The sequence below is a fragment of the Colobus angolensis genome, unplaced genomic scaffold, assembly GCF_000951035.1.
Source record: "Colobus angolensis palliatus isolate OR3802 unplaced genomic scaffold, Cang.pa_1.0 Scaffold16, whole genome shotgun sequence".
In the NCBI taxonomy this organism is placed as follows: Eukaryota; Metazoa; Chordata; class Mammalia; order Primates; family Cercopithecidae; genus Colobus; species Colobus angolensis.
The window spans coordinates 11,067,893-11,090,072 of record NW_012114710.1 but is presented as its reverse complement, the minus strand read 5'-3'; the positions used below and the strand labels follow the sequence as shown (position 1 = coordinate 11,090,072).

General features: G+C 37.5%; 1 protein-coding gene across 2 annotated transcripts in view; it reads right to left on the bottom strand.

Annotated features, from left to right (window-relative positions):
- Window positions 1-7,121: 7,121 nt before the first annotated feature.
- Window positions 7,122-22,180, bottom strand: part of SLC7A13 (solute carrier family 7 (anionic amino acid transporter), member 13) — a 17,208-nt gene continuing 2,149 nt past the window's right edge. Inside the window, exons 2-4 of one of the 2 annotated variants that reach the window (XM_011937090.1) lie at window positions 16,143-16,274; window positions 10,829-11,190; window positions 7,122-7,710 (exon numbers count right to left, since the gene is read on the bottom strand). In XM_011937090.1, the coding sequence (XP_011792480.1) occupies window positions 7,447-7,710; window positions 10,829-11,190; window positions 16,143-16,274 (758 nt within the window). In that variant the 3' untranslated portion in view covers window positions 7,122-7,446. Of the gene's footprint in view, window positions 7,711-10,712; window positions 11,191-16,142; window positions 16,275-22,180 lie in introns of those variants that run through there. The other variant, XM_011937091.1, reaches the window with a different exon arrangement.

Here is a 22,180-nt window from a genome sequence, read left to right as displayed (position 1 = left end):
GTTTTCATTTTAAAAAAACCTAAGCGCTAGGTATTAACTCTAATTTGTAGAGGATAAAACAGTTTTGAAGACATTGACTAGCTGGGTGTGGTAGTGCTTGCCTATAGTCCTAGTTGCTCAGTAGGCTGAGGCCATCACAGTTTGAGTACAGCCTGGGCAACATAGCAAGATCCCATTGCAAAAATGAACAAATAAACAAACACAAAACTATTTTTGGCTTGAAATAGAAAAATTGGACAACAATGTCTTAAACCATAGCCATATTTAATTAAGTCACATAATAAAAAGTCTGGAAGCAGGAAGTTTCAGAGTTGGTTAGGTTTGCAGCAAAACAATACATTGGCTCTGTCTGTTTGTCCCTAGTTCTCCCAGCTTTCACCTCAGGATCACAAGTTGGCCAGCACGGCTTCAAGTATCACATCTTTACATGACAAAATCCAAGAAAGGGAAGAATAGAGACCTTTTTTTTGGATTTTTGGATTTTTGTCTTTCAATTGGGGAGGACAGCCTTTCTTATAAACTCTACTTTAAACTCCTCTTTACATTTTATTGGCAACAACTGGGTCCCATGCCTACACCAAAGCCAATCACAGGCAAGGAGCCTAGGATTACAGTGATTGGCTAAGATCGTTTATGATACATCCTCTTAAGATAGGAGTGATTTTATCTTTTACTTGTATAAAATCAATTTTCTCTTATCAAAGGAGAAAGAGGCAAACAATAGAGTCTCCCTCATCCACTAAAGTGCTCATAGCTGCCATGTGATAAAGAATTTTCTTGCTTGCTATAGACAGCCTTCTTCCGTAAGACTTTAACTCAGAAATTATTATATTTTTGTTTTAGAACAATTTGGATCACTGAGACAGAGATTTATAAGTCAAATCTGTTTCAACATTTTTCCTTTAAACTTTATTGAGAGTAGTCAGTATTATTGATCCAGATTTCTTGACTGGCATTTTATTTGTTAAAAAAACATTTGCAACATTTTAAACACTCTTAAGTTATTGAAACTTTTTAAGCATCCACATTAAGACAGCAGACTGAAGAAACATCGGTTTTAGCCACCCTTCTGGAATCTCACAGAAATGGTAATAAAGGAACTTTTAAAATAAATAACCCCACAAAGAAGAGAGCAACAAAATATTGGTAACTAGAAAGTGAATGGATAAAAGGTAACTGATTTAGCAGTCTCAAGACAGTGGATCCTTAAACTAAAAATAAGACAAAGTGAGAAACAGCTGATTTATACCACACAATGTTCAAATGCATTATAATCAAAACCACAGATACCATCTCACACTAAGCAGAATGGTGGTTATTAAAAAGTCAAAAAATAACAGATGCTGTCAGGGCTGTGGAAAAAAGGGAACGCTTAGACACTGTTGGTGGAAATGCAGACTGAGCCACTGGGGAAAGCAGTTTGGAGATTCCTCAAAGAACTTAAAAGAGAACTGCCATTCAACTCAGCAATTCCACTATTTGGTATATACCCAAAGTAAAATAATTCATTCTATCAAAAAGACACAGGCATTCATATGTTCTTCACAGCACTATTCACAATAGCAAAGACATGGAATCAACCTAAATGTCCATCCATGGTGGACTGGATAAAGAAAATGTGGTGCATATAGACCATGAAATACTATATAGTACTAAAAAATAGCAAAATCATGTTCTTTGCAGCAACATGGATGAAGCTAGAGGCCATTATCCTAAGCAAATTTATGAAGGAACAGAAAACCAAATGCTGCATGTTCTCACTTATAAGTGGGAACTAAACAATGAGTACACATAAACCTAAAGATAGGAACAAGAGACAATGAGAACTACTAGATGGAGAGGGAGAGGACAGCATGGGCTGAAAAACCACCTATTGGGTACTATGCTCACTACCAGCATGATGGGATCATTTGCATCCCAAACCCCAGCATTATGCAATGTACCCATGTAACAAACCTACACATGTACCTCTTAATCTAAAATACAATTTGACATTTTTTAAAACAAGAAGAATGCTTGTCATTTGTTATACCTGGAAAGGATCTGAGAAATTACCCACTTCTGTTTTACAGCTAAATAAAGGTACGCTTATATTTTTCTTCACCTTAAAGTAATAGAAGTGCACTACTTAGAAACACAATTCTGAAACTTTACTCCCTATAAAGTTATTGTGACTTCTCTACATTCAGGTAGTTTGTTTCTCATGCTTGAAAATAAGCGTATATCCTGTATTCTGGGAACTACGCCAGCATTCCTAACCCTCTGGCACAGAGCTGACACTTAAGCAAAGTGACTTTTTTTCTTCCTACTGGTTTCATATACAAGATACTGAACAAGCAGCAACTCAGAGAGAAGTCGTCTCAGAGAGGCCTAGGCCTAATGGAAAGATGTGAACAGATTCGTTGCAGGACAATTATTTCCTTCACAACCACATCATTAGTCAAGATAAGAAAACATGATGTAGATAGTAACATCCAGGTTCTTGCTTGTCAAGAATTCCCAATACTCTCTTTGTCCGCTGGGACACCCTGGCATCAGTCAGAATAACCCAGCTCTGGCGATTACCTGGCTGTTTCTCAAGTCTAGTTTAAGGTTCCTTTTGAAATACTGATCCCATCATTTTAGGAGACATTGCTAATAATGGAGGCTCACAGTACTACATCTTGGGACGAAGTTTGAGACTTTTCCAGATTTCATATTTTAGTTCCAACTCCAACATGCAGATGAATTATTACCTACAGAAAGAAGCAAAATCAGGGTGGCCTTCTTGAACCAGCCTCTATAGCTGCAAGAGGCCACCACACAAACTGGGAATGGAGTTGGATAACGAGGAGGACCTAGCTTCGTGGGTTGAATAATGGCCTTTTTATAAACAGATCTAGAGGGAACATCAGAATGTGACCTTGCTTGGAACAAGGTTCTTTACAGATGTAAGAAGTTCAGGATCTTGAGACAGGAACATCCTGGATTTGGAGTGGGCCCTAAATCCAGTGACTGCTAACCTTACGAGAGAAAGGAGAGGGAGATTTGTTTTTTAATTTTTTTCAACTTTTATTTTAGATTCAGGGGGTACATGTGCAGGTTGGTTACCTGGGTACATTGCATGATGCTGAAGTTTAGGTATGATACCTAATGATATCATCAGCCAGGTATTGAGCATAGTACCCAGTAGTTAGTTTTTCAACCCTTGCCCCTCTCCCCACTCCCCCCTCTAAAAGTCCCCAGTGTCAATTGTTGCCATCTTTCTGTCCACAAGTACCCAATGTTTAGTTTCCATTTATAAGTGAGAACATATGGTATTTGGTTTTCTGTTCTTGTGTTAATTTGCTTAGGATGATTTTAGACTTCTAACCTCCTGCAAGAGAATAAATTTCTGTTATTTTAAGCCAATTGAATTTGTGATAATTTGTTACGGCAGCTCTAGGAAATGAATACAACCTCACAAAGCTATTTGAACCTGTTCTGGGCAGGGCTCAATGGCTCATGCCTGTAATCCTAGCACTTTGGGAGGTGAAGACAGGCTGATGGCTTGAGCTCAGGAGTGCAAGATCCAGCCTGGGCAACATGGCAGAACTCCTTGTCTACCAAAAATACAAAAAAATTAGGCAGGCTTCATGGCATGCATTTGTAGTCCCAGCTACTTGAGAGGCTGAAGTGGGTGATCACTTGAGCCTGGGAAGCCAAGGTTGCAGTGAGCAAAGATTGTGCCAATGGACTTCGGCCTGGACGACAGAGTGAGGCTCCGTCTCAACAACAACAACAAAAAAAATAGAATAATAAAAGTAAACCTGTTCTGAACAGAGAGGAGGTAGAAGCCTCTCAGGTAGTGTCTGCTTTGCAAATTTCATGATACAAACAAGAGATAACACCTTGAAGGCCCTATATGTACAATATAAAAGTGATTACTTTTCAACTTCGAAGTATGTCACATGAAACTCATTAATCTTCGCAGCACACCTGTGTCAAATGGATAAGTACCATAAGCCTCAACTCAGAGAGTATAGCAAATAAGTCCTTGCCTGATGTCATCAAAGGAATTCTTTTTTTTTTTTTTTTTTTTTTTTTTTGAGACAGTCTCACTCTGTTGCCAGGCTGGAGTGCAGTGGTGCAATCTCGGCTCATTGCAAACTCTACCTCCTGGGTTCAAGTGATTCTCCTGCCTCAGCCTCCAGAGTAGCTGGGACTATAGGTGCCCACCACTACATACAGCTAAGTTTTGTATTTTTAGTAGAAATGGGGTTTCATCATGTTGACCAGGATGGTCTCGATCTCTTGACCTCATGACCAACCCACCTCTACCTACCGAAGTTCTGGGATTACAGGCGTGAGCCACCACGCCCAGCCAGGAATTCTTTATAGATGGCTTTGAAATAAACTCTTCTTAAGAGAAACATAGCAGGAAGATGAATTGCTGGTGGTCTGGAGTAGAACAAAAGGAATTGCAAAGCAGAAAATTTACTACACATATATTTTGTAAGGCCTTATTTCCAAAAATAATATAAAATATAGAAGCTATAATGAAATTCATGTTGTGACTTTCCTTGAAGTATTGAAATTTTATAACCCCGCTCTTGCTACCATCAGCCAATTTCTTGTTATCTTCCTGTGGAGCAAAAGTTTCCCTGAGAAACTGTATTGACCTATTAGACTTGCCGACGTAATGTCCCACACAGTCTTAGAATAGGCAGGTCTCGGCCATGACTTACATGAAAGACGTAGGACGTTTAAGTGCATAGTGGTGCCAAAGCAGTGAACAAAACTAGAATATTTAAAATAAGGGAAATGATAGCTCCACTCTGCTCTGCCATAGTCAGACCACGTTCAGAAAGACTACATTGTTTATGGCATAAAAATTTAATACATCATTACATTGAAAAGGGCCTGGCAAGATGTAGAGGGTTCAAGGTTTTCAAAAGCAGCAACTTTGGACTACTGGGGGGTTTTAATCTGGAAAAGACACAGAGCCACGAAATGATTATTACCAAATATCTAAAAGGATATCATGTGAAAGATGATTAGACTTACCTAATAGATAGAAATTACATTGCAGCTTCATATTATTAGGAAAAGCTTTTGGAAAACAACGCTGTCCAAAGATAGGACCAGCATCTTTAGCAAGTAGTGATTCCCCCATCCCTGGGAGTATACAAACATAGATGAGTGAGTTACTTTGTGGGGCTGCTGTAAACATTTAAGATATCTTCTAAATCTAATGTCAGTCAAATCATTGGTTCTTCTCACTTGTAATTTAAATATCTTCCAGGTCTCCAGAATCTGAAGCTCTGATCCTGAATGTGGATGATGTCTATGAAACTAAGCTCAGGAAGTATTTTGTCACATACTGTGTTGAAGGCTCATATGAAAAGGAAAGTTGGGCAGTTGTCTAAGTGTAGTGGAAGTTTATGTGAAGGGAATGTTGAACCATGAGGCCCACATAAGGCAACTGTCTTAGGAATAAATAAGTAGTATGTTATAAATAGATATCTACCATACTAACTTAAATACGTTATTGGCTTCTCCAAAGAAACAGACCCATGGATGTGTATATGGAGAAAGAGCGAGAGGAAGAGAGAGAGAGAGAATTTTATTTTTAAGGAATTGGCTTGGCTCACGGAATCATGGAGGCTAGAGGCTGGCAAGTCCAAAATCTGTAGTGTGGCCTGGTGGCCTGACAGGCTAGAGACCCATGGAAGAGCTGATGTTGCAATTCTAGTCCGAAGGCAATCTGCTGACAGAATTCCCTCTTGGGGAAGTCAGTCTTTGTTCTATCAAGGACTTCAACTTATTGAATGAGGCCCACTCACAACAGGAAGGGCATTGTGCTTTACTCAGAATCCAACTATTTAAATGTTAATCTTATCCAAAAAAACACCCTTGCAGAAACATCCAGAATAATGTGTGATCAAATGTCTGGGCCCCATGATCCAGCCAAGTTGACACATAAAACTAACCATCACACGAGGGGATAGTTCCTCAAACTTGACAAGTCCTTCTACATCTGTGGATGCCACCTCTGAGGGATAAAGGGAGGCCAGGAATAGAGCTGGCTAACAAAGGTCACTGGTCATCTTCCCACATTCCCACTTTCTGAAGACATCTCTAAACCAGATTTTTTAAAATTCTAAGCTATGTGGATGAATTTTTTAAACTGAATGATACTGGATGAGTGTGACTCCTGGGATGCTATCCACTTAGCCAGCTATTACACACACTTTATATACAACTACATCATTCCCAATAGGTCACACTTATTAATAAATCAAATGAAGACACAGTAATGCTGTTCTTCTAAGACATGTCAACATTTTTCCTAAAGGCACTCAAAGAAAATTAACCTAAAGATTCATGCTTCTTGTTTTTTTGAGACAGAGTCTCACTCTGTCACCCAGGCTGGAGTGCAGTGACACAATCTCTGCTCACTGCAACCTCTGCCTCCTGAGTTCAAGTGATTCTCCTGCCTCAGCCTCCTGAGTAGCTGTGATTACAGGTGCACACCACCACACGCAGCTAATTTTATATTTTTGGTAGACACAGGTTTTCACCATGTTGGCCAGGCTGGCCTTGAACTCCTAACCTCAAGTAATCCGCCTGCCTCAGCCTTCTAAAGTGCTGAGATTACAGGTGTGAGCTACCACGCCCAGCCCCATGCTTCTAAAATAGTTATTAGCTTGAAAAAAAAAGATGGGTCCAGGCACAGCGGCTCACGCCTGTAATCCCAACACTTCGGGCGGTCGAGGCAGGCGAATCACGAGTTTAGGAGTTTGAGACCAGCCTGATCAATATGGTGAAACTCAGTCTCTACCAAAAATACAAAAAATTAGCTGAGTATAATGGCAGGCGCCTATAATCCCAGCTACTCAGGAGGCTGAGGCAGGAGAATCCCTTGAACCCAGGAGGTGGAGGTTGCAGTGAGCCGAGATCACACCACTGCACTCCAGCCTGGGCAAGAGTGAGGCTCCATCTCAATTTAAAAAAAAAAAAAGAAAAAGTGCTACATTCTAGAAGGGAAAAGCCAACTGGAAAAATGGAATTATTCTTTTCATCTTCAAATCAGCATCTTCCACGGCCCCACTCGCCTCAAAAAAAAAGGACTCAGGAAAGATGAAGATAAGGAATGCTTTTAAAATTTTTAGTCATTCACTTTTATTATAGGATCCCCACAAAGTCAGTAGAAAAGGGGTGGGATACAGAAAAAAGAGTGAGAGAATGGGAGATGCATAATCACTCTATCAAGCTATGCAAACCAGGACTTTTACCACACAAAGCAGAGCTTTAGTTATGCATAACAATTTGTTAGTGACTTTGAAGCCAGGTACTGTCTTGGGCACTTTTGCATACATTACTTATTTCATTTGAGAAAAAAATAGTTACCATAGGAATTTAGCCATGAATGTTCTATCATGTGTTTAACCTTGATTTGGAATGTGATATATGTTTTTTAGAATGTTATTTTTTAACAGTTTGCACTTCTGACATCTGTTCCTCAGACGTATCAGGAAGGCAAATATTAAATAGTAATTGTAAATAGCAAGTCATCTTCTCAAACCAAGCCAATCTTATTTTAAAATGTATTAAAGGTATGTAAAATAGTAATCCACTGAGAACTAACAGAAGCACATAGACATAATGCACATTTGGAGACTTTATCAATGGTATCACAACCAAGCCCATGTCGATGACTATTGTGGTTAATGGAAATGGCAAAAACACCTGAAAAGAGCAAAGTTTGAAAAAATATTAGATATGAACATCCATGAATGATACCTGCATATTTATATAAATAAAAATGCAAACATACAAGCTAATTAAACAGGCTAAATTAGTTGTAAAGTTGAATAAACCTGGCTTAGAAGTCAGATAAACGCCTGAGTGAAAGGAGATGTTGAAGGCTCATTGTCAGGTTGGAGGGAATGGGCATCTAGCATTTGACTGTCCATGAATGGAAATAACTAGGACCATTTGCTGATAAGATCACAATCTACTGATCTGGGTACCATGAATCTGTTAAGAGGGAATTTCTAAGGCCCAATGGAAGTAACAACAATCTTCTTTGGAAAATATCTCAAGGCAGTAAGAAATTCATGACAAAACAGAAAAATCATCCTCAGACCCTCTGTTATGCACGTAAATACTGACAGGTAAGTGTTATAACTTTATAGGCGCAGCATATTAAAAAAAAAATCAAGATAAAGGTTTTAGCTAAAACAATTTCCCTGTTTTATGTTTTGTTTTTGTTTTGCCAAAAGCCTTAAAGACCAGTCCTTGGTACCTGCTTTGTGTTAGAATTATAAGAGTTCTCTACAACGTTACCCAACCTAGGGAGAAAATTGATATAAGATATAACTGATATGAATCTACATTCCCCAAAGGTATATAACACAGCTAGTCATAATTTATGAAACAAAACCCTTTCATTAGAGGATCATTTGTTGGGATTTAATCATTAAGAATCTTTTCTTGGCAGGGCATAGTGGCTCACGCCTGTAATCCCAGCACTTTGTGAGGCCAAGGCTGGTGGATCACGAGGCCAGGAGATCGAGATCAGCCTGGGCAACACGGTGAAACCCTGTCTCCACTAAAAAACAAAAATTAGCTGGGTGTGGTGGTGGGCACCTGTAATCCTAGCTACTTGGGAGGCTGAGGCAGGAGAATCACTTGAACCCAGGAGGCAGAGGTTGCAGTGAGCCAAGATCACGCCACTGCACTCCAGGCTCTCCAGCCTGGACAAGAAGAGACTCTGTCTCAAAAAAAAAAAAAAAAAAACTCTTCTTAGTTTATAAAGCATCCCTGAAAAAGATACTTTAGGCCAGGCACAGTGGCTCACTCCTGTAATCCCAGCACTTTGGGAGGCCGAGACAGGCAGATCACAAGGTCAGGAGATAAAGACCATCCTGGCCAACGTGGTGAAACCCCATCTCTACTAAAAATACAAAAAAATTAGCCAGATGTGGTGGTGGGCTTCTGTAGTGCCAGCTACTCGGGAGGCTGAGGCAGAAGAATGACGTGAACCCAGGAGGTGGAGCTTGCAGTGAGCCGAGATCGCGCCATTGCACTCCAGCCTGGGTGACAGAGTGAGACTCCATCTTAAAATAAATAAATAAATAAATAAAGATACTTTATCATCTCATGGCTCAGTATCCATTATCAAATAATTGAGAGAAAAGAAAAGAGCACTCCTGGGGGCATACAAGACAAATTTTAGCCACTTGTACTTAAGGCTGCCTTGCCTTCCTTTCTGATGCAAGTGTAAGTTGAATAATAATATAAGCAATAATAGCCATCAATGTCAGACCCTGGATTGTTTGCATGCCTTAGCTTACTTAATACATCCAATGTTAATAGGAGATAGGTATTATTTTTTCCCATTTTAGATCTGAAGAAACTGAGGTTCAGAGGTTCAATAACAAGACTAAACTCAGCTACTAGCCAAGCAACTGGGCTTGAGCCCAAAGCTCTTAATGATTATCTTATACTGTTATTTGTGTATAACAAATTTATCCCCCAGTTCATAACTTCTTTATAATTGTATCTATTAGGGTCAGTCATCTAACAAAAGTGTGGATGAGAAAACAGCAAAAGACATATTAAAAAGATGCAGCATGTGAAACTATACAGAGAGCAGACGTTAGGGAGGCACATCCAAGGGGCACTATGGCCATCAGCCCTGCTGTAGATTGGATCTCTCTCCCTATGTGTTCTCTGAGCTTCCTCTGCAGACCACTAGGTAGCAATCATCACACCATGATTTTTGGTTTACATGACTGTCCAGATAGATTATAACCTGCCTAAAGGCAGGAGCCAAGTCTTAATTCTTTTTCTACTCAGAATACCTAGCAAGGTGCTTAAGATATAGTTGCCTCTTGACAACTAATACTCAAATACACAGCAATTAAGAGATGACTGGATGGAAGAAGTTGAAAAGAAGGCTGGAAAGGAAAGAAGGACATATATCAACCATAGTTGGTGATGGGAACATTGCTTTCCTTCTCTCAGCAGTTCTTTCTTATATTTTGTATTTAGCAAGAGTCAAACACTCCAGAGAGACTGCCTAGATTTGAATCTTGCTCTAATCCATGCTGTGTGAGCTTGGGCAAGTGACCTAACTTTTCTAAGTTTGTTTTCTTATCTGTAAAATGGAAATAACAATAGAATCCACCTTTTTATTACTGAGAGGATTAAAGGTGATCATCCAAGCCAAGCTTTGAACAACCTACCTAGGCAACCAAGATTATTTTATTATTCTGATAATCAGTGTCAGGGCCATCTTTCTCCAATAACATTCTTATGCTATCAAGTTTTGCTGCTTATTTGTTTCTCTACAATTAAATGATTGTCTCCTCCCTTGTGAAAATTTTTTTCATACAGACTGAAAGTCAGTTTAAAATAAGTAAAGTTGAAAGACTGGAATTTGCCAACAAAGTAAGTTGATGTTTCAGAACAGTGGATGTTATCACTTGTGACCTCACCTTGCCTCTTCTGTTTCTCATCTGCTAAATCTGACCCTGACTGTGGAAGACATTCATATGCATAACTAGTTACATAAATAGACAAAATAATATCTGTTCAAAAGACTCATAATAATCTGTCCAATCATCCAGAGAACTGTTTTTCTCTCTAATAAACCATTAAATGGAATATAAGAGACTTTATATTGAGCAACCTAGCCAATAAAAAGGAAAATTAAAACCAAGACCAGATTATTATTATGTTTCACAATAACTGAGTATTCAGAAGATCTACTTGTAGATGCTTTGATTATAATCTTAAATGCCGTTATACTCAATATCTCTTATTTCACACAGAAAAGAATTAGAAAATCCAATTTTACCTTATAAGGTATAGATAGATTGGGTTCCTGGTATCTCCGCCTTAGTATTCCTATCATTAATAATATAGACCATAATGAATTCGTGAAAAAAATATAGTTTATCAAATCAATTAGACTTGTTAAGATAATTGCAAGGGATCCCAAAGTGACAAGTAGCAGCACAGCTGTAAATGGAGAGGAGTGACTATTAAGTGTATTAAATAGCAAAGGCAGCTGGCCCTCTTGGCTTGCAAGATATATTGGTCTCGATGATTTAAATATAGAAATCAGAAGGTTGCTAAATAATGAGGTAGAAATAGCAAAAGGCATAATCCATGCCAATGAGGGAAAAACTCGATTAGCCCATGTGATAGCTACAGCATCTGCAGAAAAACAAAAATACACAAAAGAAAATGTGTTAAAAGAGAAATACTAATGATAAAACTTTTAATATTGTTTCAAAATAAAAACATAAACTTAAGGAATAACATTCAATTTGCTTAATTTTATTGCTTATTTCCTTAGTTACACTTACATAACACCTTATAAAGATGTCTATTTGACCCCCATCACACTGTATTGTAAATGGTTATCATTTTATATGTCTTCCCCAATAGACCAAGAATGTTTTTGAGGGCAAGGATAATCCATTTATTTTCTATAAAACTAGTGGATCACTCTGTGACATATAGTAGGCTTTCAATAAACACTAGTGAAATGAATTGATTTTGTTGAATGGATGATTGAATCCATGCTTACATTCTAAAACTAGTTTATAGAGTCTTAATAGTTACATTCAGAGGCCAAAAAGCACAGTGCAACACTACTGACACCAGAATGAGACTTTCCCACAGCATGGCGCAATTTGAAATACCTCACAGAAAAAGGAACCATGTAGATGAAGAAAATAAATTACACACCATTAAAAATATATATGACATTTGGGACTTTTCTATAGACCCGTAGCTCTCAACTGGAGTTGAATTTACTCCTCAGGGTCATTTGGCAATGTCTGGAGACTTTTTTGGCTGTCACAACTGCGGAGGTAGAAGGTTGCTGCTCGTATCTGGTGAGTAGAGGCCAAGGATGTTGCTAAACATCTTATAATGCACAGGACAGTTCTCTACAGCAAAAAATTATATAGTATAAAATGTTCATGGTACTGAGATTAAGAAACTAACCATTAGAGAATATTCTACTTTTTTTTGTTGTTGTTGTTTAAAGATAACAGACCTTACGGGTACTAAGTTAATAAAAGTCCACAGGAAAAAAAAGGCACCTGTGAAGAAAAGCATCCACTGTTTGTAAGAATTCACTTGATTCAGTTTATATTATGTGAATATATGCTAGGACAGATCACTTGGTCAGAGAGAAACAAATTCTCAGTTTTTCAATGGAATGAGCACAATGGGGCCGGAGGTCCCTGGGGATAGGTGTTCTTGGAGCCTATGCTCTTGTACCAAGGTTGGTTTCTAGGAGGACTTTTGGGACATCAACATACTGGCTTATAACACAAGGAAGGACTTCCAAAATGTGACAAAATTAAAATATCATTAATAGCCCTTGTTCTTAAAGATCTTTAATTTTTGTAACCCTTTTTAAATAGCTTCAAGTGCCATTTCACTTGTTTTCCTTAGTGCTGTTCTACAACTTTGGATCTTCCTTAAAAATATCTCTTGTTCTTTTCAGGAAGATATTGTTGGTTGTTTTTCCTGGACACCCATACCTCCATAAATTTCACATTTGCAGTCACATTTCCAAAATATTTCTTTCCAGTAATGCAAAGGAAATTCCCCTTCAGTTTCCCAGTGTGCATTCTACAAACGTGGTTAGTTATAACTTGAGGAGGATCAGGTGCAGCTCTGTCAGTGCTGGCTGGCAAAAACGATACATCTTTCTACATCATCTTTAGCTCTGTGCCACAAGGGATGTTTTTTCTTTGTTACACTTTCCATATGTTGTTTCTTTTTTAAAAAAAATGATTTCATATATATTTTGGGTGAAAAGTAAAATAAATAGCACTGAAGCACATAAAGTGAAAAGTAAATGTCCCTCTCTTCACCAACCTCCCATTCATGTGCAGCAAATGGAACCACCATTAACAGCTGTTTGGATCGTCTTCTAGAAATTTTGTATGAATGTATAAGCACCTATTAGGGTTGTGTATGAGTGTGCATGTTTGTGTATGCTCACTTAGGCTTGTTTTTGCAGGTGCATCTTGCTCTTATTGTACATTTGCATGCATCTAATTATTCAGCAAATTCTCAGCATTCCATTATATAACTGTCAATGAGTTTATCTACCCATTTCATATTGTTTTATTTGTAGTTTATGTTCAATTTCTTGCTAATATAAAATGTGCTTTAATGAAAACACTCATGCCTTCCATTCTTGATAGTTGTTCAAGTCTCCTTAGAGTAAATTCTTAGAAGTGGGACTTGTGAGTCCAAAGGTATACACATTTTAAAATAAGGATGATGTTACAAAATTGACCTCGGAAAATAATTGCATTAATTTACCAATAAATGATTCTAGATTTCTCGCTTTCTCTTCAAAATTCTTTTATTATTATTATTTTAAATTTATTTATTTATTTATTGCCTATCATTGGCTATCTTTCCAAAATTCTTAACCATATCTGGGTACTTGGGACCAGATACTTTTAGGTAGCATCTGGACAGGGAAACCTTCTCAGCTTCTGCTTCCATAAAATGTATTTACTGTTTTAGATTATCTTGTCCTATGCCAATTTTCTCTAGTTTAAATATGGCATGGAACTCTCAAGAAAACCAAATGTGAGCACCCTGTCAGCAGTCTGTGGCAGCACTTTGGGAACAATGAAATCCTCAATTTTCAAAGCTGGGACAGGGCTCCTCACTAAGTCATTTCCATACACCTTGTTCTAGAAGAACACCCTTCCCTTGTCAGTTGTGGTACTTATTCACAATAAAGGCTTTTTTTTTCCCTAGGAGGAAAATATGTGAAGAAACAAGTCAGAGCTCTGACATGGACACAGACAGAAACATTACATAATTAATGCCATTGTTTCTTTTTCTATGTAAACCACAAATATTAAAATCTAATATTTATCACAGCCTGGTGTAATTCTTTCAATGTTCCTTAAATAAAATGTAGCATACAATTCATGCCACATCATAGATGCTTCATATTCATCTAGGAACTTTTCACATTTTTTACATATACCTGTTTGAAAAAGAATGCATCTCTTAATCTTTAAAATTTCTTAATTTAAGAACCTAGGTTTGGGCCTGGTGGCTCACGCCTGTAATACTAGCCCTTTGAGAGGTCAAGAGGGAGAATCACTTGAAGTCGGAACAGCCTGACCAACATGACAAAACCCTATCTTTACTAAATATACAAAAATTAGTCAGGTGTGGTGGCCCATGCCTGTAATCCCAGCTACTTGAAACGCTGAGGCACAAGAAGTGCTTGAACCCTGGAGGTGGAGGTTGCAGTGAGCAAGATTGTGCCACTCGACTCCAGCCTAGGCAACAGAGCAAGACTCTGTCTCCAAAAAAAAAAAAAAAAACCCTATTTCTTTTGCTTATAAGTTCCCCTTTATTATACAAATTTTGCACCTTAAAGAAAATGTATAATATTCAGTGCAAACAATAAAGTAAAAGTCACATACAATATCATTCCCATTGATCACCATTATTAGCTACTTATTTACTGTTTTACATCAGTATATACATCCTGACTTTTTCCTCATTATTGAATTATAACCATTGTCCCTTTTCTTCAAGTGTCCATCAACAATATCATCTTTTACAAATCACAGAATATTCTGTTATATAGATTTCCCATAAATTTTTTATTTGTTTCAAGTTTATTGGATATTTTTATGATTTTTAATTTTTGCTATCATGCATAAAGCTATGATTACTATACCTACACATATATTTTTTCATGTATGACTCTGATTTTTTTCTTAATTGAAATTTCCTGTACAATAAACATGCAGATATTTGGACTCAGAAACATTAATTTAGAATTTAAACAAAAAGTCTAAAAATGATATGCCTAAAAAAATAAGCATTGTAGCCAAATTACAAGTGATGATGATCAAAATGCTTCATGAGTCTTCTACACATGCCAAAACCATTGTGCCACCTACAAAATTGCTGTAACCATTATGACACCAAAGGAGATATTCATGACTTTTTAACAACCCGTATGGACGGAGCACTGGTAGTCATAACAGATGCCAGCTTCAATGAACCGTAACAACAGTGCTAGCTGACCTGCAGCCCCGACCAATTTATTCTTTATATAATCAAGGTAGTTAATAAATCACTGCTTGTTCTGATCTGAATTTGCATTTGGTTTGTTCTCACAGACACTCAGAAGCTTGATTACATCTAGTTTAGAAGTGCCTAAGATACCTAGACAGTTATGAATCAGCACTGATACCATATGGCAGCACCCTGCAGGGCAGTAACATAAGAATTGAGGCAAAGTTTACCAGAATTTTTTATCAAAATCTCCCTTAGGTTTGCCTCCATGCCTCAAAAATTCACCAAAACAATAATAGCTGCTCAAAAGAGATTAGTCCTAAAGGTACTGGGTGGTATTTTATCTCATGAGGTGGTTTAATGCTGACTTGAGGAAATTACCAGTCTTCCACTTTCCCTGTTTCTCATTTCTTTCCAAATTTCCTTTTATTCCTTGAATCTGTTACTCATTTTTAAATGTACATTTATTTAAGATTTTCTCATTCTTTTATTCTTTATTCTACAATTTGGCCTCTTAGATAGCTATTTTTTGGTCAGATTTCCAATATGTTCAGGACCCTTTGCCGCCATGAATTTCAGAGTTGTTCGCGGTAAACCGTATTGTTTTATACATCAATATTAATTATATGCATCAACTGAACTTTAGCATCTACTCTTTTAACTGCCAATATTCTACATTTCAAATTGATCACTTTTTTTGACACCTAGGAAAACATTGAGACTCAAACATTTTGAAAGTTTGACAATAGATGTAAACACTGATTACACAGTGAGATGTGTAATCTCTGGTGAGATGAGATCATGAAAGGAATACTAATATTTTGAATCTGATCTACACCATACAGCAACATTATATACATCTTTCCACACTATCAGAAAAGGCATAACCATGCTTAAAGATGAATATCTTTTCTAAGACAAATCATTCCCTTTGGCCCTCTATTATTTTAGAAATTGTAAGTTGATTATATATATAGAATAATGAACAGTAAACAGTGGTCCTGACTGGTGAAATGATAGTTAAGGTATGTTGAAAGGAGCAGCACTTTATTTATTGTTTTAGCCATTTCCATACAAACCTGAAGAGAGAATTTCCCTGGGTGTGAGAACAGTCAGATAGGAAATGTTAACCAGTAAATAAACTACAGTCACCAGAGGTAACGCAGTAAATATGCATTTGGGAATTGTTGTTCTGGGTTTCTTCAGCTCCCCTATAACACAAAAGAGGACAAAATCATAATTGGTAAACATTATTTCTAAAATTCATTATTTTTAGATTAATATTTTTGTATTTGTATAAATTTATGGGGTACAAGTATACCACGGATGGTTATGCCTTTTCTATGATTTTATTACATGCATAGATTGTGTGGTGGTCAAGTCAGGGTTTTAGGGTATCCATCACCTGAATAACGTACATCGTACCTGTTAAGTAATTTTTCATCAGCCACCTGTCCACTCCCTCTCCCTTCCAAGTCTCTATGGGGTATCATTTTACTGTCTACATCCATAAGTACACATTTTGTAGTTAATTATGAGTGAGAAGGTATAATATTTCTCTTTCTATTTTTGAGTTATTTCACTTAGGATGATGGTCTCCAGCTGTATTCATGTTGCTGAAAAAGACATGATTTCATTATTTTTTATGGCTGTGTAGTATACTGTGGTGTGTACATATATGTATATACAAACACACAATAGTGTTTTGATAAACATGAGTGCAGGTATCCTATTGATTTATTTTCTTTTGGATAGATATCCAGTAGTAGGATTGCTGGATCAAATTGTAGTTCTATTTTTAGTTCTTTGAGAAATCTCCATACTGTTTTCCATAGACATTATACTAATTTACACTCCTACCAGCATTGCTCCATGTGTCAAGAATTGGGCTAGGCTCTTCCTATTCATTCAGCCACCACCACTACACATACACTGAAATGCGCACGCACACACACACACACACACACACACACAAGCACACACTGGTGGACTGCTACACACCCACCTGCCTAATATAGCTAAATGAAGAAAAATATGAAATATGCTTCATTTTCTCCATGGATGGCAAAATTCCTGAAGAATAAAAAATGAAATCGGAGCCCGTAAGTCCTGTACCATTTGAAGCCTACTTACGTGTTTAGCCTCATCTATTAAGTCCAGGCACTGAGTTTGGATACTGGGAATCCAGCAGTGAGCAGAAACTACACGAAGTTTGACCTCAAGAAGAAAAGCTACACATGAGTTAAATAATTGCATAAATAGGAGGTTAAAATAATGAAACTATGGAAAGTGTCTATATGAAAAGAAACTAAGTGCTATGGAGATATATTATGTGACAATGTGATAGTTTCTCTTGCTATCTGTGTTTCATATATAGACAGATACAGACAGACTGGCCTTTGCAATTCCTCAACAACGTCTTCTCCCTTCTTGCCATATGGTCTGTTTTCTTATGTGGAATGTTCTTTCCTAGTTGCCTAGTTGACCTCTACCCTTTCTTCAGATCTCAGGAAAATAATTACTTCTTGGAAAATAGGAAAGGAAACTCTCTTCCTGGCTAGCAAAATTTTCCTATTACACATTTCTCGTACCGTATACTGAAAGGAGTTAAAGAGCCCGTCATAACTTCTCTCTCCCTGTATGCTCTTGACCATTCCTTTATGCCAATATTAAGGGCAAAGAAGGCCAAAAAAGTTGTAATTTAGCATCATATAGAGTGGATTTTCTAGGACAGTTTTATGTTAAACATTGTTCCATTCATCACACCATTTCCCCAAAGTTTGTCCTACCCGGAAAATTGCTCTGTGCCATGAAGAAATGATCATCTATAACCATAATATACAATGGCACCCTGTGCCCTGCCCAGTGGCAAGGAACAAAAAACAGACCTCAGATCCACCAGAAGCCAATCATTTTCAGTATACAAGAAAATTTATCTCAAGAATTTGAACCAAAGGTCAAGAGAAAAGCAACGTAATGGTTTTAAAAAAGAAAGGAAGATGAGAAAAAAAGTTTTTTTTTAATTTCTAGAACTTCCCTATTTTTTCATATTAATTATTTATCTTATAGAGACGGGGTCTCGCTATGTTGTCTGGGCTGGTCTTCAACTCCTGGCCTCAAGCAATCCTCCAGTCTAGGCCTCCCAAAGTGCGGATTAAAAATGTGAGTCACCACGTTCAGTCTGCTTCCCTATTTTTTGTTGCTCCTGAAGATTGGTTGCCCAAATCTTCCTTAAAATATAGCATAATCCTTCCAGTAAGTTCCCCTTTTATTGCTTAAGCTAATTTGAGTGGGTTTCTGTTATTTAAAACCAAATCCCCTTTGCTAATAAATGTCTATCATTTGACTACATCAAATTTCTTCCATCTGTGTCTGCCCAGGGGTTGGATCTAATGCCCATGGGGTACACTAATCTGAGCTAATTGAGAACTTGAATAGTAAAAAATTTGAGAAGCTTTTAATTTTAACCCTGCCTGCACCACTTACTATTGTGGGAGTTCTGGACGATGTATTGGGTGTCAAGGTTTCAATCTCCTTATAGTGAAAACTATAGGGACAACAAGATTCCAGTCCTAGTGTTTAGCATATAATAAGTGCTGAATATATGGTTGCTGTTAATTACTATAGTTATTAAAGGTTTGGGACAAAAGGGCAATTTTTTGGATTAATTGTACTTTCTTCTGAGCCTTTTACTTGTTCTCATCGTGACTTGATTTGTAAAAAGGAGATGGAGATTACAATTTAATTTATAATAAAAAGTTATAATAGCCAGACAGGCGACAAATATCCTTGACTCTTGAACTTAGAAGATGGGTATTCCAGCCAAGTGTAGTGGCTCACGTCTGTAAACCCAGCACTTTGGGAGGTGTAGGCAGGTGGATCAATGGAGCCCAGAAGTTAAAGGCCAGTCTGAGCAACATACCAAAACCTCGTCTCTACTAAAAATCCACACACACACACACACACACACACACAAATTAGCTGGGCATGATGGTGAGTGCCTGTAGTCGCAGCTACTCAGGAGGCTGAGGTGAGAGGATCAATCGAGCCCAGAAGGTCAAGGCTGCAGTGAACTATGATTGCACAGCTGCACTCCAGCCTGGCTGATAAAAAATAAAAATTAAAAAAAAAGATAGGTATTCCTACACATTGCAAAGTCACCTGTCTACAAATCACTATTTTGCAGGTAAAAGTGTTACTTAAAACTTAGATGTACTTAAGATTTATTTTGTAAGTTAGCAACTCCAGCACACTCTGAAATTCCTCCAACTTTTGTTCACCACTACAGGCTTGTGAGGAATTCCGTAACAGTTTATAGGTCAGCATGAATAAATTCTGTAAATATATTTTCAGCTGACAATAATTATCTAACAATGACACATCTCTGCAATGGGATACAATGAAACTGGCTCAAATAAAAATCCAGAAATATTGCTTCTAGCCTTGAAAGCAAGAAACAATGAGAAACTTTTGCTGGTTATGCCAGCTGCTGAAATTGGCCCATTTAATCACAAGCCACGTAAAACAGAAATATCCTCATAGCTTTCTTTTCTCAATACCTTAGTTTTAACTCAATGCAAACTGACTTCCTCTCGTGTTCAAAATTCACCAATGACTTCTTACATCATCAGTAACGGTGCTCTAAGCAGTCCTCATGCTCCTTGACTTCTGAAGCATTTAACCAGATAGATCATCCCCTGCTTTTTGAAACATATTCTGATTTTCCTCTATAACACTCTGAGCCACCTCTGGTTTCTTCACTGAATCTTCTTTCTCTACCTCCTGCTTAAAAGTTGGCATTGTCCAGTCATCTGTCTCCCTCCGACTCTATGCCATTTTGTCGTTCGTCTCTCTATGTACTTGCCTTAGTAATCAACCCTATATATTTTGTCCTTCATCTTTGTATGTACTTGCCTTACTAATCATATTTAATACCAAGACTCTCAGATGGAAACCACTTTGTTGTCACCTGAGGTTACATACTTTGTCTTCTATCTACACTGCATGCTTCTATTCTCCATGGCTTCACTCATATTTTTCTGGAATTTTGTGGATTCAATTCAAATTGCCACCTTTTCCACTCAGTGACAGCAAAAAGTGACCTTTCTGCTGATTTCCAAAGTAATTATATTGTTCCATTATGACTATCTATTAAATACTGTATCAAATTATTTGTTTATAAGGTAAGAATTATAGTGATTTTAAACCATGATGTACATTTTGCAGATAAAAAAAAGAGGCTGGAAAGGAGAAAAGGAGAAAATATTTGCTATAGTTGGTAACGGCAGACCCAAATCTAGGTATTGCCTCTCCTGCTAGACTGTAAGCCTCTTTGATAAAGACTGTATCTTACTCATCTTGAGGCACTAGTACAGGGTTTTAAAAACAGTCTTTGAAAAGATGGTGGCTGCTCAAATGATTTCACAAATGATAGATAAATCAGTGGTGGGATTTTATCTATCAGTCATTTAAAAAAGTGAGATTTTAAAAAGTTTTGTTCAGTAGTTAAGAGTCTGATACATATTTAAATAACAAGGATTTTAAACTGATTTTTTAAAAAAGATTAAAATCTGATTTTTTTAAAAAAATTTTTAAAATTTTTTTTAAAAGATTAAAAAACTGATTTTTTAAAAAAGATTGAAGTTGAGAAAAAATGAAATAAAAGAATGTGAAACAAAAGTCCTTAAGGTGATGGGAGGGAAAAGATAAAGAATTCAAGAGAAAAGACTGACTTTGAAAATGAAAAGATGAAAACTTCTGTTCTAACATTGAAGGGAAGGGTATACAGCCTCAGCACAATCTACAATATCTATGCTTCTCTACTCTTCAAAGATACTTAAGAACCTACAAAGAGCAAAAAACAGAACTATCATTTGATCCAGCAATTCCACTACTGCGTCTCTACCCACAGGAATAGAAATTGTTATATCAAAACGACCTCCGCACTTGCATGTTTATTGCAGCACTACTCACAATAGCAAAGTCATGGAATCAACCTAAGTGTCCATCAATGCATGACTGGATTCTTTTAAAATGTGGTATATACACACCATGGAATACTATGCAACCATAAAAATAATGAGTTCATGTCTTTTCCAGCAACATGGATGCAACTAGAGACCATCATCCTAAGATAAATAATTCAAAAACAGAAAATCAAATACTGTACATTCTCACTTATATATGGGAGCTAAACAGTGAGTACACATGGATATATAGAGGACACTGATGATTCCAAAAGTGGGTAGAGTAGGTGGGGGGTAATGGTTGAAAAATTACCTATTGGGTACATGTTCACTGTTAGGGTGATGGGTACACTAGAAGCCCAGACCTCACTATTATACAAATAAATCCATGTAGTAAACCTGTACATGATCCCCGAATATATTAAAATAACGATGCTTAAGAGCATAGTAAAAGTGCAAGGCAAAAATCCGGCACTTGTTGCTCTTCTCTGATGTCCCGAGTGAATCAAGAAGATGCTGTTCCACTTTGGCACCCACTTCAGTCAGCTGCCCAGTGCTGTCATTGCAGTCAAGGGGTCTGAACTGCTGGAGAAGTTCCTGTTTTGGGTGTCCAGGGAGTACTTGTCTGGAGGCTAGGGGAAGGAAGGGAGCCTCTTTCGGGCTCCTATAATCTTGGTTATAGTATCTTTGCATTGTGGGCTAACTTATTACTTATTTATTTATTTATTTATTTTTCTTTTTTTTGAGACAGGGTCTCACTCTGTAGCCCAAACTGGAGTGCAGTGGTGCAATCACAGCTTACTGCAGCCTCAAATTCCTGGGCTCAAGCGATCCTTCCACCTCAGCCTCTTAGTAGCTAGGATTAAAAGTGTGCACTTCTATGTTCAGATAATTTTTTCAGAAATCTGAGGAGGTGGCCATCGCCATTGTAGCTCATGCCTGCAATCCCAGCACTTCGGGAAGTAGAGGCAGTTGGCTTACCTGAGGTCAAGTGTTCGAGACCAACCTGGCCAACATAGTGAAAACCTGTCTTTACTAAAAATACAAAAATAAGCTGGGCATAGTGGTGCACACCTGTATTCCCAGCTATCCTGGAGTCTGAGGCAGGAGAATTGCTTGAACCCTGGAGGTTGCAGTGAGCTGAAATCACA